Raw genomic sequence first — 17417 nt, forward strand, 5'->3', positions numbered from 1 at the left:
ACTAAAAAGATGGCCTGCAAATCTGAGAGAGGGGTAACAGGATAGATGGGCACTAAGGGAGAGTGCGCAACTCTGTTTTAAATTGTATTATTATTTTTATTTTTTTCAAAATGGAAAGTAAAATCAGGTATGACATGATTAGAACATGCTTTTACAATATTAAGGTCTAATATTTCTACAATTACAAATGGCTACAAAACCTGCACACATAGCTATATCCAGTCATTTGGGGCATATACGATAAGTTGAAGGATACAATTCTGTCTGATAATGATGTACCATGCATGTTCACATCATGTATGCTTAACCTTTTCACAATTTTTAAAATATTATTTTTCTTTAACATTTTGGACAAAATAGACAGTTTTAGTGTAGGAGGCAATATGTCTCTATGTGTCCATCTATCCCGTATCCACCTGTGATTTAATAAATCATTATGTAAATCAACAGTATAGGGCGGCTATAAGTCCACCAAAATATTATGATTCTATTCTAGGGATAAATTGAGGTTAACCCGTCTGAGAACCTTGGCTAAATATTGCGCTACGAGGCTGAAGGGTTTAAAGTGGCGGACAGAAAGATATATCTACAGACTTTTAATTAAACACTATGCTATTAGCCAATTAGAGTATTCCTAAATGGCACACCAACCACGAAGTGGCAAGACTCTGCATTGCTCCTTGCAGGCAGCAGAGTAAGGATTGGGTTGTATTTTTGGAACGGTGTGTGTGGGGGACTGGTCGCCTTGTTAGGTCTGGTGAAATATTTCCAACAACAGCACCAACTGTCAGGAGATAGCTGCGCCTGAGCGAGGGGTGGCAGGGACAGGGGAAAGGGGCTATTCTATGGCCACCTTGAAAGCCATTTAAGATCACTGGCTTGTCAAGATAAAACATAGAATAAACGGTTTAATTAAGAGGGGTAACGGTAAATTAACATTTCAACCCCATTCAGCAAGAAAAGAACCTGTTAAGAGAGGGCCTAAATTACCGAGATTGACGAATCCACGACGGGGACAGGGATAATTTAAAGACAAGATCGAGGCGAACAAGTCAAGAATTAGACTAGCCTACTAATAATATATGCGCGTTACGCCTTCAACTTTCTGCAAAGTAGGCCTAGACTGAAGTGCGCTCGGATCGAGCTAGAGATGTGCACTGCAGACATTACCAAACCATTTCCAAACGAAGAAATGATCACAAGCACAGTGCCAAGGATATGATCTCAAATCATTTTTGATGTCAGTGAAGGTGAACTCAGACTGGTGGAGAGTAGGCCTACCTGTTTATCAAGATAGATTGTTTTAAACTTTTTGACAAGTTCGGTCAGTGCTTCTGGCTGCAAAAATCGCAGGCATGAGTGGAGGTCGCTTTGAATTTGACGACGGTGGAGCCTATTGTGGTGGCTGGGAGGGGGGCAAAGCCCATGGGCATGGGATCTGCACCGGACCTAAAGGGCAGGGCGAGTTCTCCGGCTCCTGGAATTACGGATTTGAGGTGGTTGGAGTTTACACCTGGCCCAGCGGAAACACCTACGAAGGCTACTGGGCGACGGGGAAGCGTCATGGGCTGGGAGTCGAAACGAAGGGACACTGGATATACAAAGGAGAATGGACTCATGGCTTCAAAGGGAGATATGGCTTGCGTCTTAATTTTAGTAGTGGAGCAAAGTATGAAGGAACGTGGAATAATGGACTTCAAGATGGATATGGCACAGAGACCTATGCTGATGGAGGTAAGAGATCTTTTCTGGTGTTTTCTTTTAGGCATGGTCATGTATTTTACTTTAATTGCAAAGTGATATGGTAAATGAACACAAGACCCCCTTATTAAAATGATATTGTAAAATTACTTGTTGTATAGTTAGCCTTAACTCCTCAAGCATGCTGACCACTCAGAAATGTGTCCACAGTATGGACTCTATATGGCAGGGAACCTAATACCAAACCACTGAGGAGGGAACCCTGATGATGCCAACACCATAGCATGTCATACTTCCTATATAATAAGAGGTGCTTCGCCTCTAGGGCTTACATTGTAATCCTTACAGTATGATATATTCCTGTAGCCAAAAGAACTGTTGCTGTCAGTCAAGTCGTATCTTTAGACTCCAGCTCACATCAACTGCTGAAAATGTAGTGCCAGGGCTGCCATGCCAACCCTCCTTGATTCTGCAGGAGTCTCCTTGATTGTCTTTTTTCCTTCATTTCTCCTTGGTTTGGTATCAAACCAAATTCACCAGAACACAGGAAATTACATCTAGGCCTACTCTGTTAAAATGTTTGAGTACCCACAGTTTTAGGGGTGTGGTCAGTGCATGCAATCATACCGAGATATTCACTAATGAATACTTAAGCTTTTTAATGGATGACATGTCTAAATGTACCCATCATTTTCCAATGCTAGTAAAGCAAGCCTGATTAAAGTATCAAGAACACAGGAAATGACATCTACTCTGTTAAAAAGTGTATGGGGGAGTCCCCCAGACCCCCAACAATAATACTAATAATAAACTCCTTGATTCTCACAGTCGGATGTTGGCAGGCCTAATAAAATAAAATTGCTTTCTTCCTAGAAAGCAGTCATTGCATAATAATTAGTTAGATTCTTATTTATTTATTGTAGCCTATCATGATGTGGGTAACCCCACAGGGCTATTAAAAGCAATGCAAGCCAATGTGTATTTGTATAGCAAACAATGAAAGTAAAATATATATATTCCATATCGAAATCACTAGAATAGTGCAGCACTATTTTGAGCGTGGAATTATTTAGAGACAGATGTATTCAAGTTGTTAATCACAATCACTTATAGAAAACCTTTAATAGTTCCTTTAACTCTTCTCTGGAAGCCTATAGCCTGGTGCTTGCTTGCTTATCTCCCCAGGTCACATATCTGACAGTGTTTGTAGAGTTCAGAAGTTGGGCCAGTTCAATTGATCGTAAAGGATTCTTGTTTGTACAGAGGCAGCACTGCCCTGCTCAACAGCTGACTCATCAGCTTTCAGCCCCATCATCACTTCATCATAGTTGTATAGAAGAGGGGGTGTGGTGATAGGATAGATGTCAGGGTGTAATAATAGCACAACATGGCAGCAGGCCTGTGCCCTCCTGGCCTGACAGCCAGCCCTGTGCCTGTCAGTGAATCCAAACACGTGTCCAATATAGCATGAGAACAGGGCCACATGATGAGGTTTGGTGGGGATATAACTCAGTCTGTAAGCCAGTCCTGGCACACTCGATACAGATATGACATTTCAATACAATAACAAAGCAACCATGGTTGCCTTGATTTTGTATTGACATTTAGTCTGAATAGTTTTGAAATATTAATATATAATATAATATTAATATTCATGCATGCATATCTGAGTTTCACTGCTTTTGTATATGAACTGGAAGGGAAAGGATAGAAAGGAAAGTAAATGAAATGAAAGAAGCAGTATGAAAAACATGAATTGATGTAATTTCCCTTGCCCCAAATATGCTAATTTCTACATTGTCAATTCAGGAACTTTCCAGGGCCAGTTTACTGGTGGGATGCGGCATGGCTATGGCGTTCGTCAAAGTGTGCCCTATGGCATGGCAGCAGTGGTCCGCAATCCTCTCCGTACCTCCCTGACCTCTCTTCGCAGCGAGCACAGTAATGGTACCATTCTGCAGCAGGACCCCCCCATCATCAGCACCAATGCCTCAGGCGATGAGACACCTGTTGCTGCCCCCTCACACCTGGGGCCGTCCCGCGGTGGCTTCGCCCTCACCCTTCAGGTAGACCCTGATGCTGTCAAACCAAAGAAAAAAGGCATTTTTCAAAGGTCCAACCTCCTGGGCAAGCTGAAGAAGTCTGCCTCAAGCACCTCACTGTCCAGCCAGAAGAGTAAGATTAGCTTCCTCGGCAGGAGCAGCTCGGCCATGAGCTCCAACGCCAGTGAGACCAACTCCACCATCAGCGGAGACGAGAGCCTGGCCGGAGACGAAGAATTCCCCATGGTGGAGGCCGACATCGATGCCACCACCACGGAGGTCTACATGGGCGAGTGGAAGAACGACAAGCGCTCGGGATATGGAATAAGTGAACGGTCCAGTGGGCTGAAGTATGAGGGCGAGTGGCTGGACAACCAGCGACACGGGTATGGCTGCACCATCTTCGCTGAGGGAGGGAAGGAGGAGGGCAAGTACATGAACAACATGCTGGTGAAGGCCATGAAGAAGAGGATGATCCAGCTGAAGGGAAACAAGATCAAGCATAAGGTGGAGCGTGCGGTGGAGGGCGCACAGAGGGCTGCAGCCATCGCTAAGCAAAAGGCTGAGATTGCTGCCTCCAGGTAAGGATGGCCCACATAAGCATTAGACATTAGAACATTTGATTTAATTAATTGTTGCTGCTTTTCTTTTTCTTATAATTTTTATCCCACAATTTTGTAAACCATTTTTTCACCCAGTGCCAATTGCCTAAGCTGTAATCCTGGGCTCTGCTCTCCCTCTGCCTCTGCCACGCCTGGGGAGACAACGGACTGACCTCATGCTTCCTTCTATGCATGAGTAGTCCAAGTTGTTTCTTTTCACCTGACAGGGGGGATTTCCCCGGTTTGGACATAGCGCGTGGAAGGAACATGTCATTCCAACCAGTTCCTTTCCCCTCCACCAGGGGCCCTGGCTGGCCAGGGGGAGGCATTATAGAGACCAGGATTACTGCATGTTTTTGTGAGGGTATCTACCAGTGTTGCTGCTGTTTTTAATGTTTGCTCAAAGCAGCTACTTATTGGCAATCTGGAAACCCATCGCCAAAAAAGTGGGGGAAAAATCTTTTTTGCATTTGCCTCTGTAGAGACCGGATGTCGGCCATTCACTTTCCTTTAGCGATTGACTTCTGTGTGTCTTTATTTACATCCCTAACTCTACACATTGTAACGGGAGTGGTGACAGATTCAGCTTCAGAGCTTTGAATCTGTCTTGAGAGATTAGTTTATTCATAGCTGTGCAAGACTGAGGAAGACAATGTTGGTAGGAATGTGTATGGTCAGCCAGTAATTGTACTAAAAGATAACCATTGAGCCATAGCAAGACATTTTCATTTCACTGTTATTCTGATAGTTCCTAAATAACACTAGGTTAGTCATTTATCGGTACTGCTTTGCAGCACTGTACTGTATATCACAGTAAAACCTGGAGTGTTAATCGAACTCTGAGAGTTATAAATGACCTGTATAGGTTCATTTATAAACAAGTAATACACTGTCAGGGAAGGGTGTAGGTTAATGCACACATACATTACAGTCAAGTTCAATGTAGCAAGTTGTTGATATGGACACTGTACAAATAATAGGCTCTGATACCATTCCTGTGGCCCGCCTTACCATATCTCTGTCACCCGCTGGTCTGTATGTGATTTTGGTCATGCAAGCTCTTTCACAGCAGCGAATGCTGCTCATTATGTAGTAATGGATGGATTGGATACCTTAGTATACCTACCGTAAGTAAGGACACAACAAAATAAATTAATAGAAGTAGAGTAAATGATTGGGAGAATATAACTAATACATATCATTGTCCATTTACAACATGTGAACACACAAGAGAACTACAATAGAAAGCAAATAGAGAAAACATGTAGTTGAACACCATTCACTGCCATTGTTGTGGAAAATGTGTGGATAATAGTTATTAGTAGGCCTGCAGTAGGTAATATGCCCTTGTGAAAACTGTCTTTGCAGGTTACTGTCACTAACATTATTGGAGTACGCTATGATATGAAAATCAGTTTAGCTTTCCATGCTAGAATTCACTTGTTATTAACTCCCAGGAGGTGTAGTTAGTCATGTCAAGTTCGAGTTGCTCTCAATTTCAGCTCGCTGGGCTCAATAACAAGCGCACCCTCTGTTTCTATGTATGGTAGTTTCCGAGTCCGACTGCCAAGGCACATAAATTAGCTACTCACTTTTACACTTGTGTACTTTGACAAGTTCACACAAGTTCTCAGGTGAAACCTTGAGACAATTATTGACCTCAAGTATACTTTGCTGTCTGTCATTCAAGCTATCAATCACAAATGGACTAAAAAAAAACTGCTTCTTGCATGGAACAAGGAAGAAATTTAAGTAATACAGCTATTATAGTGAAAGTAAATGGCATCATACTTGAATTGTGTTTGAATTCAATTGTGAATTACCTATTCCTTGCAATTGTTGATTGTTTTTCCATCCCTTTACAACATGAATGGCAGTGAATTTAATTACGTGCAAATGTAAACACAGCAGAGATCTAAAAAAGAAATCAACTCAGGAAAACTATACTGTATGTAAAATATGTGCCTGATATTGTAACTAGACAATGATACAGTATATACAGACACCTGTATGGTCCTTTTTTGCTTTTGTCCATGATTACATAAGATGCTACAGGTTTGTTTGAATTAAAACCACATATCCGTTTGACTAATAGAATTCTTGACTTAATTGTATATGCAGGGCGTTGTATTTTTCACTCCTTGTTAGACTTCAATATGAACTCAAATCTAGCATATAACTACAGAACATGTTTTAGTTTTTTTCTAGCTGTATTTTTTTTTTTACCAAGGGCGACATTTTGACTGCACTGTGCGTCAAAATTGTACAGGGAGAAAGATATGACACATGTGCCCCTTGGGGTTTTTCTATGGCCTTACAAGGCGGTAGTGTTTTTATCAACACTAATCCTCAGCACCTGAAATAAGCCTAGTGTTTATAGTAGGGAGGCTCACACTGATGGACTGCAGATCCTGCCCCTGCCTGGACAGATTGGAGTCTAAATATTTTAGCATGGGGAGAAGTAGTATCATAAGAGTTATGGACCAGTGTTATTTGGTGATGTTGTCAAGCACAAGCAAGCGCCTACATCATTTCCACGACTCTTCAGCCTCCAACCCATGAAAGCCCTTGGATAGGCATTTGGCTGAACGTATCCAGACAACATTGAAAACAAACAGCATTTATAGGAAATACTTTTAGCAACACTGGTAACCTTTAGTTAAAACCTACACCTGTATATCTATCCATTTCCATGATAGATACAACCACACCTAAAGCTTTAAATTATGCTCCGTACAATATACAAGCCAAGCTTGTATGCAAGCTTAGCTGAGCTTGTATATCGGCTATATTCATTATACGATGAATTATAAACCAGGCTGGCTGTCATGTATAAAAACTACAGTATGTTGCATAGTTCTCATAAACCCTGTAAGCCTGACTGAGCATCAGCATCAAAGGCTCTATTTAACTAAACGCCCTGCACTCATACATTGATATCCTTTGTTATTTAAAAGAAGCACAGTCACAGCCAGCCAGGTAAGCAGTTATTTTCCCAGCTTAAGTCAAAGAGATATGCTTGTTCTCATTCCTGTCCTTTGGAGATGCAGTCAGGGTTTATAAATAAAACGTACAACCTGTCCACTGGGACACCAGACCCATGTCTGCCCTGGTCAGCTGTTAGCTTTAACTGCTCCCTGACGTTTGGTGTGTTTTGGTGGTGGCCGTGGACAATGTTCAGTTGCTTACTGGACCCGGGGCATCTGGAGGGCCCTGTGTGGCCAGCAGTGGCTGTAAATGACACACAGACAGGGGCCATATGTGTCACAGAGGAGCCCTGACTAAATAAGGACAGGCACACTGTTGCTAGCTATCACAATCACAGGAGAATGCAACAGCTGATTATACTCCCCAGCCCACCTCCCAGCCTTGTCTTTCCTTCCTTGTCGCACACGCAAACACACACACACACACACACACACACACACACACACACACACACACACACACACACACACACACACACACACACACACACACTCACTCGCATTCTTAATTTCATGCTGAATGACAGGGGCTCTTGTTTACATAGTACCTTCACACCAAGTCAACTGTTACTCGCTCCTCAGCTGCTACAGCGAATCAGCAGTCCCTTTTGATTGAGACTTTAATTTTAAATTTTAAAAGGCTAGTTTGCCTTTTCATTACAGTAGGTCGAACTGGTTGAAATAGTCTTACACAGCAAGTTTACTTGTATAGCAAATTTCAATAAGCCAATTAAAATGTCTTTAATATTTATAAAAGAGTAAAGGTCTTTGCACACTGTTGCGTTTTTTTCAGCTGAATATACGAGCGAATTTCGGAGCACGTAGACGTAAATCAAGAAATCAACCTCACGTTATGTCAATTACGTTTGCACACTGCTCTCCGTTTCGTATTTATTTTCGGACCACTAGGTCTCTTGCTCTCTCTATCTGAAAAAAAGCATTTAGCAATGAAAAAACGCAGCAGTGTGCAACTAGCTTTAAACGAATGGAATTTTACCTCAGTAAAAGTCAGCAGCAAGTCTTCTGCTTTGATTTAAAATAACTACAAGTTGTAGCAGACCTGCAGTTTTCTCTGAATTTGTTCCAGATATTAATGTCGAGCATAAAAACAGAACTCTGCCTCTCTGTTCCAGAAGACCTGAGAGGTCTGAATGTTGCATGATGTAGCATTGCTTTATAGACCAACAGTAGTATTTTGAAATCAATTCTTTCACAGACAGGTGATTTGATCCACTTTCTTGGTGAAACAACACCGCTTTAACTGAGATACTATACTCACAGCCCCCCTGGTGAGATTTAGCACCTTTGCCTACAGCCAAGAGCAGATGACAGACACCAGTTCGTCTTGCGTCAGTGGCGGTGTCAAATGGTCCCACGGATATAAATATGACACAGCTCATAAGCAACTAGACTACTTGGGGATAAGGGGTTGTTAGCATACTGTACCACACCTTGCCCTAGTAGTGTGTCTAGGCTTTCATGTTTTATTGCTGATGCATACATTTTGTGTTGGGAAGCAATCACAGCCATTCACACTGTAAGCAGATATTTACCAGAGCAGTGCTGTATTTATTGTAGGATCCAGGTCATACACAGTATTTGTTCCTCAGCATTACAATGGCTGGTAAAAAATAATAAGTGATAAAGGAAAGGACATTTTACCTAGTGTGCCCCATAACAATGTTGCAATTAAGGGGCTATAATATGTAGCCGCACATGATACAGATATTTAAATAATAAGTCATTTATTTATTCACTAAAACAGTGAGTCGTCTATTTTTTATAAAACCTCTCCCTCTTTCTAACCCTCCCCCTCTTTCACACTTTCTGTCACAGATGAATGGGACACTCAACGGAGACCCAATAGCACATGTCAATATGACCAAAAATATATGCTTGCACAATGCTTTGATCGCTTCCCAATGAAATCTTACAGCCACAAGCATCAAAGACAATCTCTTTAGAATGGAGTTTCTTCCTATGATTGACATCTCATCATTCGTCGTAGATCGTCCTTAGGGGGAGCCCCAACAGCGTAGCGTATGTAGGTCAAAGTTTCAAATGTCACACTTGGTTTGCAAGAGTTAGGATTGAAAAGGGAAACTGACTTCATTAGTAGCAGAGCTGATCTATTACTTGTAATTGCAATTTTTAGATTTCACCCATGTAATTAATTGGTCATGCTTTAGGTTACAATTCATAAAGTATCATCACTCTACGCTGTTGTAGGTCGTAATTTACGGACACTAATGGGGCCTCGTCTGGGATTAGTGACTGTAGAGCTGTTTCTCCATAGATAATAATAGTGTACTTTAGGGCATTCACCGAATATTCGAATATCAAAGTCACTATTCGACGTTGTTCACTGAAGTCGAATATTCGCTTATTTTTATTTTCTCTTTAAAAAATATATAGTTTATAAAGCTTGGCTAGATAGGAAGTTTTAAGAATTAGTTGTGAGTGCCCCGGGTGGATGAATTTGTTAATGCTCTATACCAGGGGTTCTCAAACCTTTTTAGCCCGTGACCCCCAAAATAAACATATTTGAACTGGGGACCCCCACCCGGAAAAGCACTTGGAATTGTAGGTATTACATTTAATGTGAATCGGTTCCGCAAGATAAATATTGTGAAAATAGCAGATCTACCGGTACATGCTCACAACGCCTCGCAACATCGACTATTCGAATACTTTGAGGTTGAATAATTTGAATTCTAAAAATCACTATTCGTGAATACCCTAGTGTACTTTATGTCACTAACCTGTCTGGTTAAAGACCCCTTAAAGACAGAAATGCACAGTAAATATGTGCCTGGTGTTAATCCTGCTGACCTTTCGGAGGCTCTTGCTTTGCAATGTGGTGTGCACTAGTATGCTGCTGGACGCCACTTTGCTGCATTGGCTGAAACTCTAGAGATGGTGCTGAATAGTGGTGCAGCAGGTAGATCTGTAGGAAGAAATACCACCTGCTGCCATTTCCTGTCCTTCACAGTGCTTTGGGTACATGTTTGACTCCGCTTTGGCTCGCTCCTACAGTATACTGTACTTTAATAAACTGTCATTTATGCCAGTGGTTCTCAACCTTTTCAGGCCGCGACCCCCAAAATAATCATATTTTAACTGGGGACCACCCACCATGACGAGCACTAAGAGTTGAGGCATTACATTTTGTATAACATGGTTCTATTGTGAAAATAGCAGATCTACATGCTCACAATGTTGAACATTGAGTTAATCATCTAGGGACCCCCCAAAATAATTTGGGGACCCCCCTGGCAACTAGGCTGGTCATTCTAAAAGAACTAAATTGTGAGGTGGCACGTGGCAGGCAGTCACTTTGTAAGAAGACGCCATCTGTTGCCATTGTTTCTTATTTTACCCATTTTGTGGCAAAGTACCACCTGACTGTCTGCCAGCTTGACAACTGACAACTAAACACCAACGTCATTAGGCTTTGCCTAACCCATTCCCAAATGTTACAACAAGCGTCTACTTTGTGTGACATATGTGTACTGAAACAGGTATTATTATTACATTCGTAGTAGCTGGCATAGATTTTTCACAGCTTTTTGGATCTAGTTTTTGCATAAAGTTAAATGCTGTGAGAAAGCAAACATAACGTAACTGGTTTGTCTTCAGTGATAATGTATCCATTTGTATCTCTAACAGTGTACAAATGTACAAAACATTTGGTTGTGTTTTGTATACTCTCAGAGTTAAATGAATACAGGATTTTTCTTTGTGGGCAGTTGGAAATAACAACTGCCGATTAGCACGCTATCTGTTATTGCAACCTACATATTATCATCCATTTGAATCTAGTTATCAACATCTTGGGAGAACTGGGCAAGAGTAGGTGTTGACTGTATGGACAGGTGTTGCTCTGCTATATCAAGCAGGGAACCTCAAGTGGCTCTAATTGTTCGAGTGGGAAGTGCCTACCCCACAGAGTCCTCAAGTGGATATGGGGCTATTTTCAGCACAGTGTAACATTACAGTATGCCAAGCATTCTCAGAGTAATCACAATCAGCAATACTCCCTGTTCTGGAACAAATATCAATAGTTAGCTTTGAACTTTCAACACTACACACACACACACTCTCTCTCTCTCTCTCTCTCTCTCTCTCTCTCTCTCTCTCTCTCTCTGTCTGTCTCTTTCACACACAACACACACACACACACACACACACACACACACACACACACACACACACACACACACACACACACACACACACACACACACACAGTCGCTCACGCGCACACACTGATGTATTGGAGCCCTCACTAATAAGTCATTGTCTAGAGAAGGAGTATGGGAGGTTAATGTATTTCTGTTTCAGTCCAGCAACAGAAAAAGAAACAGACCCTCGCTCTGTAGAGCTAATAGTAGGCTACTAATGAAACATGTGACCCACGCATGCACCTGTAACTTCATTTGGATATGATTGAATACTCTAAACAAGCCCTGCCATGTGATATTTTGGTCAGTCTGTAACTGATGATGAACTGATTGTGTTGGCTTTATGGTATTAACTTCCAGGCCTGTTCCACAAGTCTGTGTTTAGTGCACAGCCGGGTTCAGGGATGGGTTCTAGTCTAGTGGAAGGGAGAGTGCACTGCCTATGAGTTTGGGGTCTTGAGTGTTGGGGACTTCTCATGACTTTTTATAGTCCAGCCGTGCCAAAGTCGCTTTCCAAATTGAGATGCAGGGAATGTGTATGGGGTGGTTGGGTTTGCAAATGGAACCCAGGAGGTCACTGATCTGAGAAAGTGTGACATTCATTCATTCATTCGTTCCGTTTTCTTTTGCAGTGAAAGACAAGTGAAACCATGGCAATTTCGTTGACAAATAATAGGTTACTTATGCTGTGCCATGTACAGTATTTGTTTAATCATTTTATTCACAATGGTGATTTGAGCACAGGTCATGGTTTAAACATTGCATTTATACTGTAGTAATGCATACCAAGACCATCCTGACGCATGCTTCATCAAGGTTAAATCATGCTATATTTCTGTCCTATTTATTTATGCATCCTCCTCCATGATAGATAAATAACATGGATCAATTTGCTTTGTATCCATATTTTATAAGTACGGTATATGCGTAATTTATTCCTTATCATACAATTGCATTGCTCGCAAACATAACTGATTTTCAACTGAATCATCTGGATCTCAGACTTCATGTGACGTCAGTCATCTATGACGTATCTATGATGTTTAACGCCAGATCCTGATGTTGTATGTTACTGCATTTACACAGGCGCATAATTTTGACGCACTTAAAATGTGTTATTTGTGCTACTTGCAGAACGACCCATGCAAAGGCCAAGGGAGATGGAGCGGAGCAGGCCTCTCACGCCTCCAACAGTGAGTCCAGCATCGCTAGAGTGGTGGCCAGAGAGCTCTCTCCATCTTTCTACCAGCCAGGTCAGTGCTCTTCCACATCTGCTCTGTGGCCTTCAGCAGTATTCTGCAACAATGGAGAATAATTTTATTTTAAACACAAAAAAAGCACAACATGAAATAGACAGCATAGGGGTGCCCGCTGGCCTACTGGTCTGGGTGCATACCACATTAGCCTCGCGTAGCCAGGCTTACTCATCTGCGAAGAGAAAAGCCTGGTGACAATAGAAGGCAGAAGATGTGAAGAGGGGGGGGGCTGAATTTTCCCGGAAGCTGTATTTTTGTCACAGTGCGGTGTTCCTGCAAACGTATTCCCTGCACGAAAAAAGCTGGTCTACGTCTCCTGCTCCGTCGGTTACGCTCGCAATAAACAATATACAAACAAAAACATTGATTCAGGCGATGTTACACCTATTCAGAGTGAGTTAAGAGCTACAATCTATTTTAGTTTTTTCGCTGGGGAATGTAAACAGACCCGCATCGCATGACGTAACTTCCGTTAACCGCAGCACTTCCGTCACACACTTCAAGCCCTATTGTCAACAGGGTGATACCACATAGGCTTTGTGTAGCCTGCAGTGGGTCGCTGGTACGATTCCCAAGCCAGACCAGATTTGCTGCGTGTCACTCGTGCCCATCTCTCTCCCCGTTTCCTTTCAGTCTACTGTCCTGTCAATGAAGGCATAAAAAAGCCCAAAACATATCTTTAAAAGAAATAGACAGCATCATACTATCATCGTGTTTTTGCTAGAAGCGTACAGTTTTAACAACAAGAGTACAACATGAATACAGAAAGCAAATCCTATTGTGTTAATAGGCAGCACTAATTATACTATTGCTGTACTATCTCTTTAAATCAAACCCCATAGGCTATAAACAAAAACAAAATCCTATTTCCTCCTAGCCAGTTTCATACTGTACTGTGTGACCCTGTACTCAATGCATAGTATACTGTATGTATGTATATACAGCTTTAGCTTTCAGAGACTTGGCTGTGGCTCAGTACGTGGGTAGTCACCTTTGAATGTCTAAAAAAAGGAACATCTTATTGGGCCAAAGGGATCATATCAGTTTCCTTGCCAGACTGGCAGTCCAGCAGAGAGAGAGAGAGAGAGAGAGAGAGAGAGAGAGAGAGAGAGAGAGAGAGAGAGAGAGACAGACACAGACAGACACACGTACGCACGCACGCACGCACGCACGCACGCACGCACGCACGCACGCACACAAACTAACACCCAGAGCCTTGTATAAGCCTTTTGCATTTCTCCCTATTTCCTCGGGAGAGGGCTTAGACCATTCTAGCAGACACTGATAAAAAGTAGCCAGCGTTGAGTGGCTGAGATATGTGAGATCAGTGCTGACCACAGTGACTGCTACGCATTCCTCCATGAAAGCTCTTTCACCATGGACGCAGGAGATAACACAGGAGAGTTACAATGTCAAAGTGTCTCCCTAGTTTGTTAACAAGACCAACAGGTCCTATATAGAATCAATGACAGTTAATACAAAATTGCAGTTAATAAGATTATTATATTTTTTTAGGGAACAGATCCCCATTTACAATGATAGCATTAGTATAAAATTCAATAAATACCTATATTAATAAAAATAGAAGCCATATGCCAATTTCCCCAATTAAATGTTTAACTTTACCATGGCCAGTTGGCCACCAGAAATCAGTCTTTTGGTGGGAGAAAAGTAGCATTATTGTTGTCAGAAATGTCTCATGAGAGCTGTATCCTATTACTGGGATAATAATTCATATATACTAGAAGGGTCTTGTTATTGTGCTATTTACAGTGTCAATAGCCATTTAGCAAGAGCAACTTGCTCTTTGTTGAGCACCTGGTTGTTTTTTATCTTCTTACAAAACAATTTAGTGCTTCAAAGAAACTAGGATACCAGGTAAACTTCAAATCTAGAATGCACAACATGCGACCAATCAGACCTGGTTCCAATATCTCAAGAAATAAGATTGTTCATTTTCTTTATGCATAGTTTATTATGAACATCAGTAAATAGCATCAGTGGTTTTTATGGTGCCGGAGATCAAACTTTTCTTCTAGAGAAAGCAATTATAGCAAGTTTAAAAAAATATTTGAGGGAATCTGTATTCTGATAATTTGTGAATGAATTGTTGTCTTGGATCCGGCTGCACTGCTCTGAACACTGCATTACGTTCCCTTTGGCGCAGGTCCTGAGTACCTGAAGAAGAGAGCATTAGATGAAGTACCTGAGGGCAGTGAGAACACAGACATAGTCATGCACGAGCCGCTGCTGGCCGAAGAGGAACCCATGCCCACACCGCCAGAAAGCCCCCTGATGAATGAACTGCACCGGCTCATGCCCGGCACCACCTCAGCCCGCACCCTGACCCCGTCCCCCAGCCCTGGCATCACCAACAAAGAGGTCCCCAGCCTCCTCAGCCCGGGAGGCTGGGATGGAGACAAAGCCATTAAAGGTGGTGGAAGCAGGACCAGCAGCAGACCAAGCAGTCGCTCCGCCACCCCCTTGGCTCCCACCCCTGCCCCCGCCCCCGCCGCCACTCCGGAGCCCAATGTTGCCCCTGGCAGCCGTGGCCCCTCCCGCACACCCAGCCGCCAGAGCACGAAGGCCGAGCAGGGCTCTGACCTCGAGATTAAGCCTCTGCAGAAGTTTGACTCTGACCCAGCCCCAGTCACTGATGCTCCTGTAAGTAATGGTCTCATCTACACAGAGGAAGAGGTGTCGCCACCTGCCTCCAAAGTGCCCTCCAAAGCGGTCACCCCTGAGCCGAAAGAGGCCGAGCCCAGACATGACCGAGCCCCATCTGTCCAGGAGCGGGCCCCATCTGCCTTGGAAAACAAGGTGGAATCGAGAGAAGCGAGTCGACCGGCCAGCAAAGCGGAGATGAGGCCACCACCGAAACGAGATCCTAGCCCCAGACCATCACCAAAACCTGCACCTCAACGAGAGCCTAGCCCCAGACCTAGCCCCAGACCATCACCGTTTCCTCCACCTGAACCGAAACCCGTAACTAAGCCAGAGGAACTTGTTGTTGCCAAGCCAGCCCCGAAGGTGGACCCCAAAGCTGAAGCCCGACTGAAGTCTTTGGTGACAACCCCGAGTTATGAAGTGACTGCGGAGTCATCGGAGTTGGAGGTAAGTTCATTTATTCATCATTTATTCTGAACAATACCCTTTTTAAGCCAGTTTCTTTTTTTCTTTTTCTTTTTAATTCAAGGAAATAATACAAGATCTAATCTTGTGTTTAACAGGTGACAGGAACAAATGGGTGCTGAATCTTTACATGAGATTCCATATATTTGTTAATTGTAACTGTTATTTTTTCTTAGTATTTACTGTGCTATGTGCTACAGTACATACTGCACAGCAAACCAACCATGTTATAGTTGAGATGTATTAGCAATTTACAATTATATCACCTATATCTTTACGGCTGTACTTTTGAACACACAAACATTTGATCGTTTGTGGTTTGTATTAGAGTATATATAGTAATAGAAACACATATAATACGTATACACATTGAGTACCGCATGGCACTTTCATTTTTATTAATCCATAAAATAAAAATGTAACTACTTGTATATACGGTACTTCATTGACTTTGGTCACCAAGGGGTTCATACTACTTAGCCCCCTGCTTTTATCCCTCTACATCAAGTCTCTTAGCTGAAAATAGCAGATCTACACGCTCATCTATTTTCTATTTTCAATGTTCTATTATGACATGTTGGTACGTACATCAAGTTTCATGTAGTCCCACGAGCCAGGCTGTTGCTTCCCACAGTTTTCAAATGCTACTGTCATACTGGAGCACTCTGAAAATGGGGGTAAAGTGGATGTGACGCCTCCTACCCACTTCTGTTTCATCTTTAGACTCGCATATTTGTCCTAATATAAATAAAAATAATTGAAGCCTATATAGCTTGCTGTGTAGCAGAAATGGAAATTGAAAGATATTTGACAGCGTCCTTCGGAGATTGTGGAATAGTTTGTCTTGCCACTCGAGAATAGGGTTCATGTGATTAATTATGTAATTTTTATTTTTATATTGGATGCTCATCATGAATGTTCTTTTCTTTTCAAGGGGCCAAACACCATAATGATCTGCATGGTCATCTTGCTGAACATCGGCTTAGCCATTCTCTTTGTGCACATTTTGTCATGAAACATCGTCAACCAAACAAGGTAATAAAATATGTTGTATTATAAATCACAACTAAAATATTGTCGTTGTCGGGTGAAAACCGAATGATTTAAACTTGTAGATCAGCTGTTTTCACTACTTTTGTGCGATGGCCTTATCTGATGAAGCAGGGCTTTGCTTTGCGAAAGAACGTACACATTTGAAACTTGGAGATACAAGGTTTCCACCCAACAACGACGATATGTTACATTTTCCGTCAAAAGGGAAATACAGACTATAAGCACTGACGTTGCACATATTTTCTTTATATCACAACATTACCACAATAAATGTCACTGTACGTATGGCATGGTTTTCTTCAATATTATGTGTTGGGAGTGGTGCTGTCTGTGGTATGATCTGTGTGTTGGCTGTCCTCAGGTCACCAGCAGCGTTGCAGAGAGATGGCCTGATTCTTCAGCAAGAACCAGAGAGATGAAAGAGACTGCAGAGAGAAACAATCCTTATATGGATACTCAC

At 42.3% G+C, this 17417-nt stretch overlaps 1 protein-coding gene across 1 annotated transcript; it reads left to right on the plus strand.

Moving 5' to 3' along the window:
• Nucleotides 1–1355: 1355 nt before the first annotated feature.
• On the plus strand, nt 1356–16919 carry jph2 (junctophilin 2; the record flags this gene model as incomplete). The annotated part of the gene is made up of 5 exons (XM_080733163.1): nt 1356–1734; nt 3511–4324; nt 12651–12769; nt 14940–15886; nt 16839–16919. The coding sequence occupies 5 exons, from the start codon at nt 1356–1358 to the stop codon at nt 16917–16919; spliced, it is 2340 nt and encodes a 779-aa protein (XP_080589289.1).
• Between the last annotated feature and the right edge of the window lie 498 nt (nt 16920–17417).

Source organism: Nannobrachium achirus (genome assembly GCF_963921795.1).
Source record: "Nannobrachium achirus genome assembly, chromosome: 9".
Classification (NCBI taxonomy): Eukaryota; Metazoa; Chordata; class Actinopteri; order Myctophiformes; family Myctophidae; genus Nannobrachium; species Nannobrachium achirus.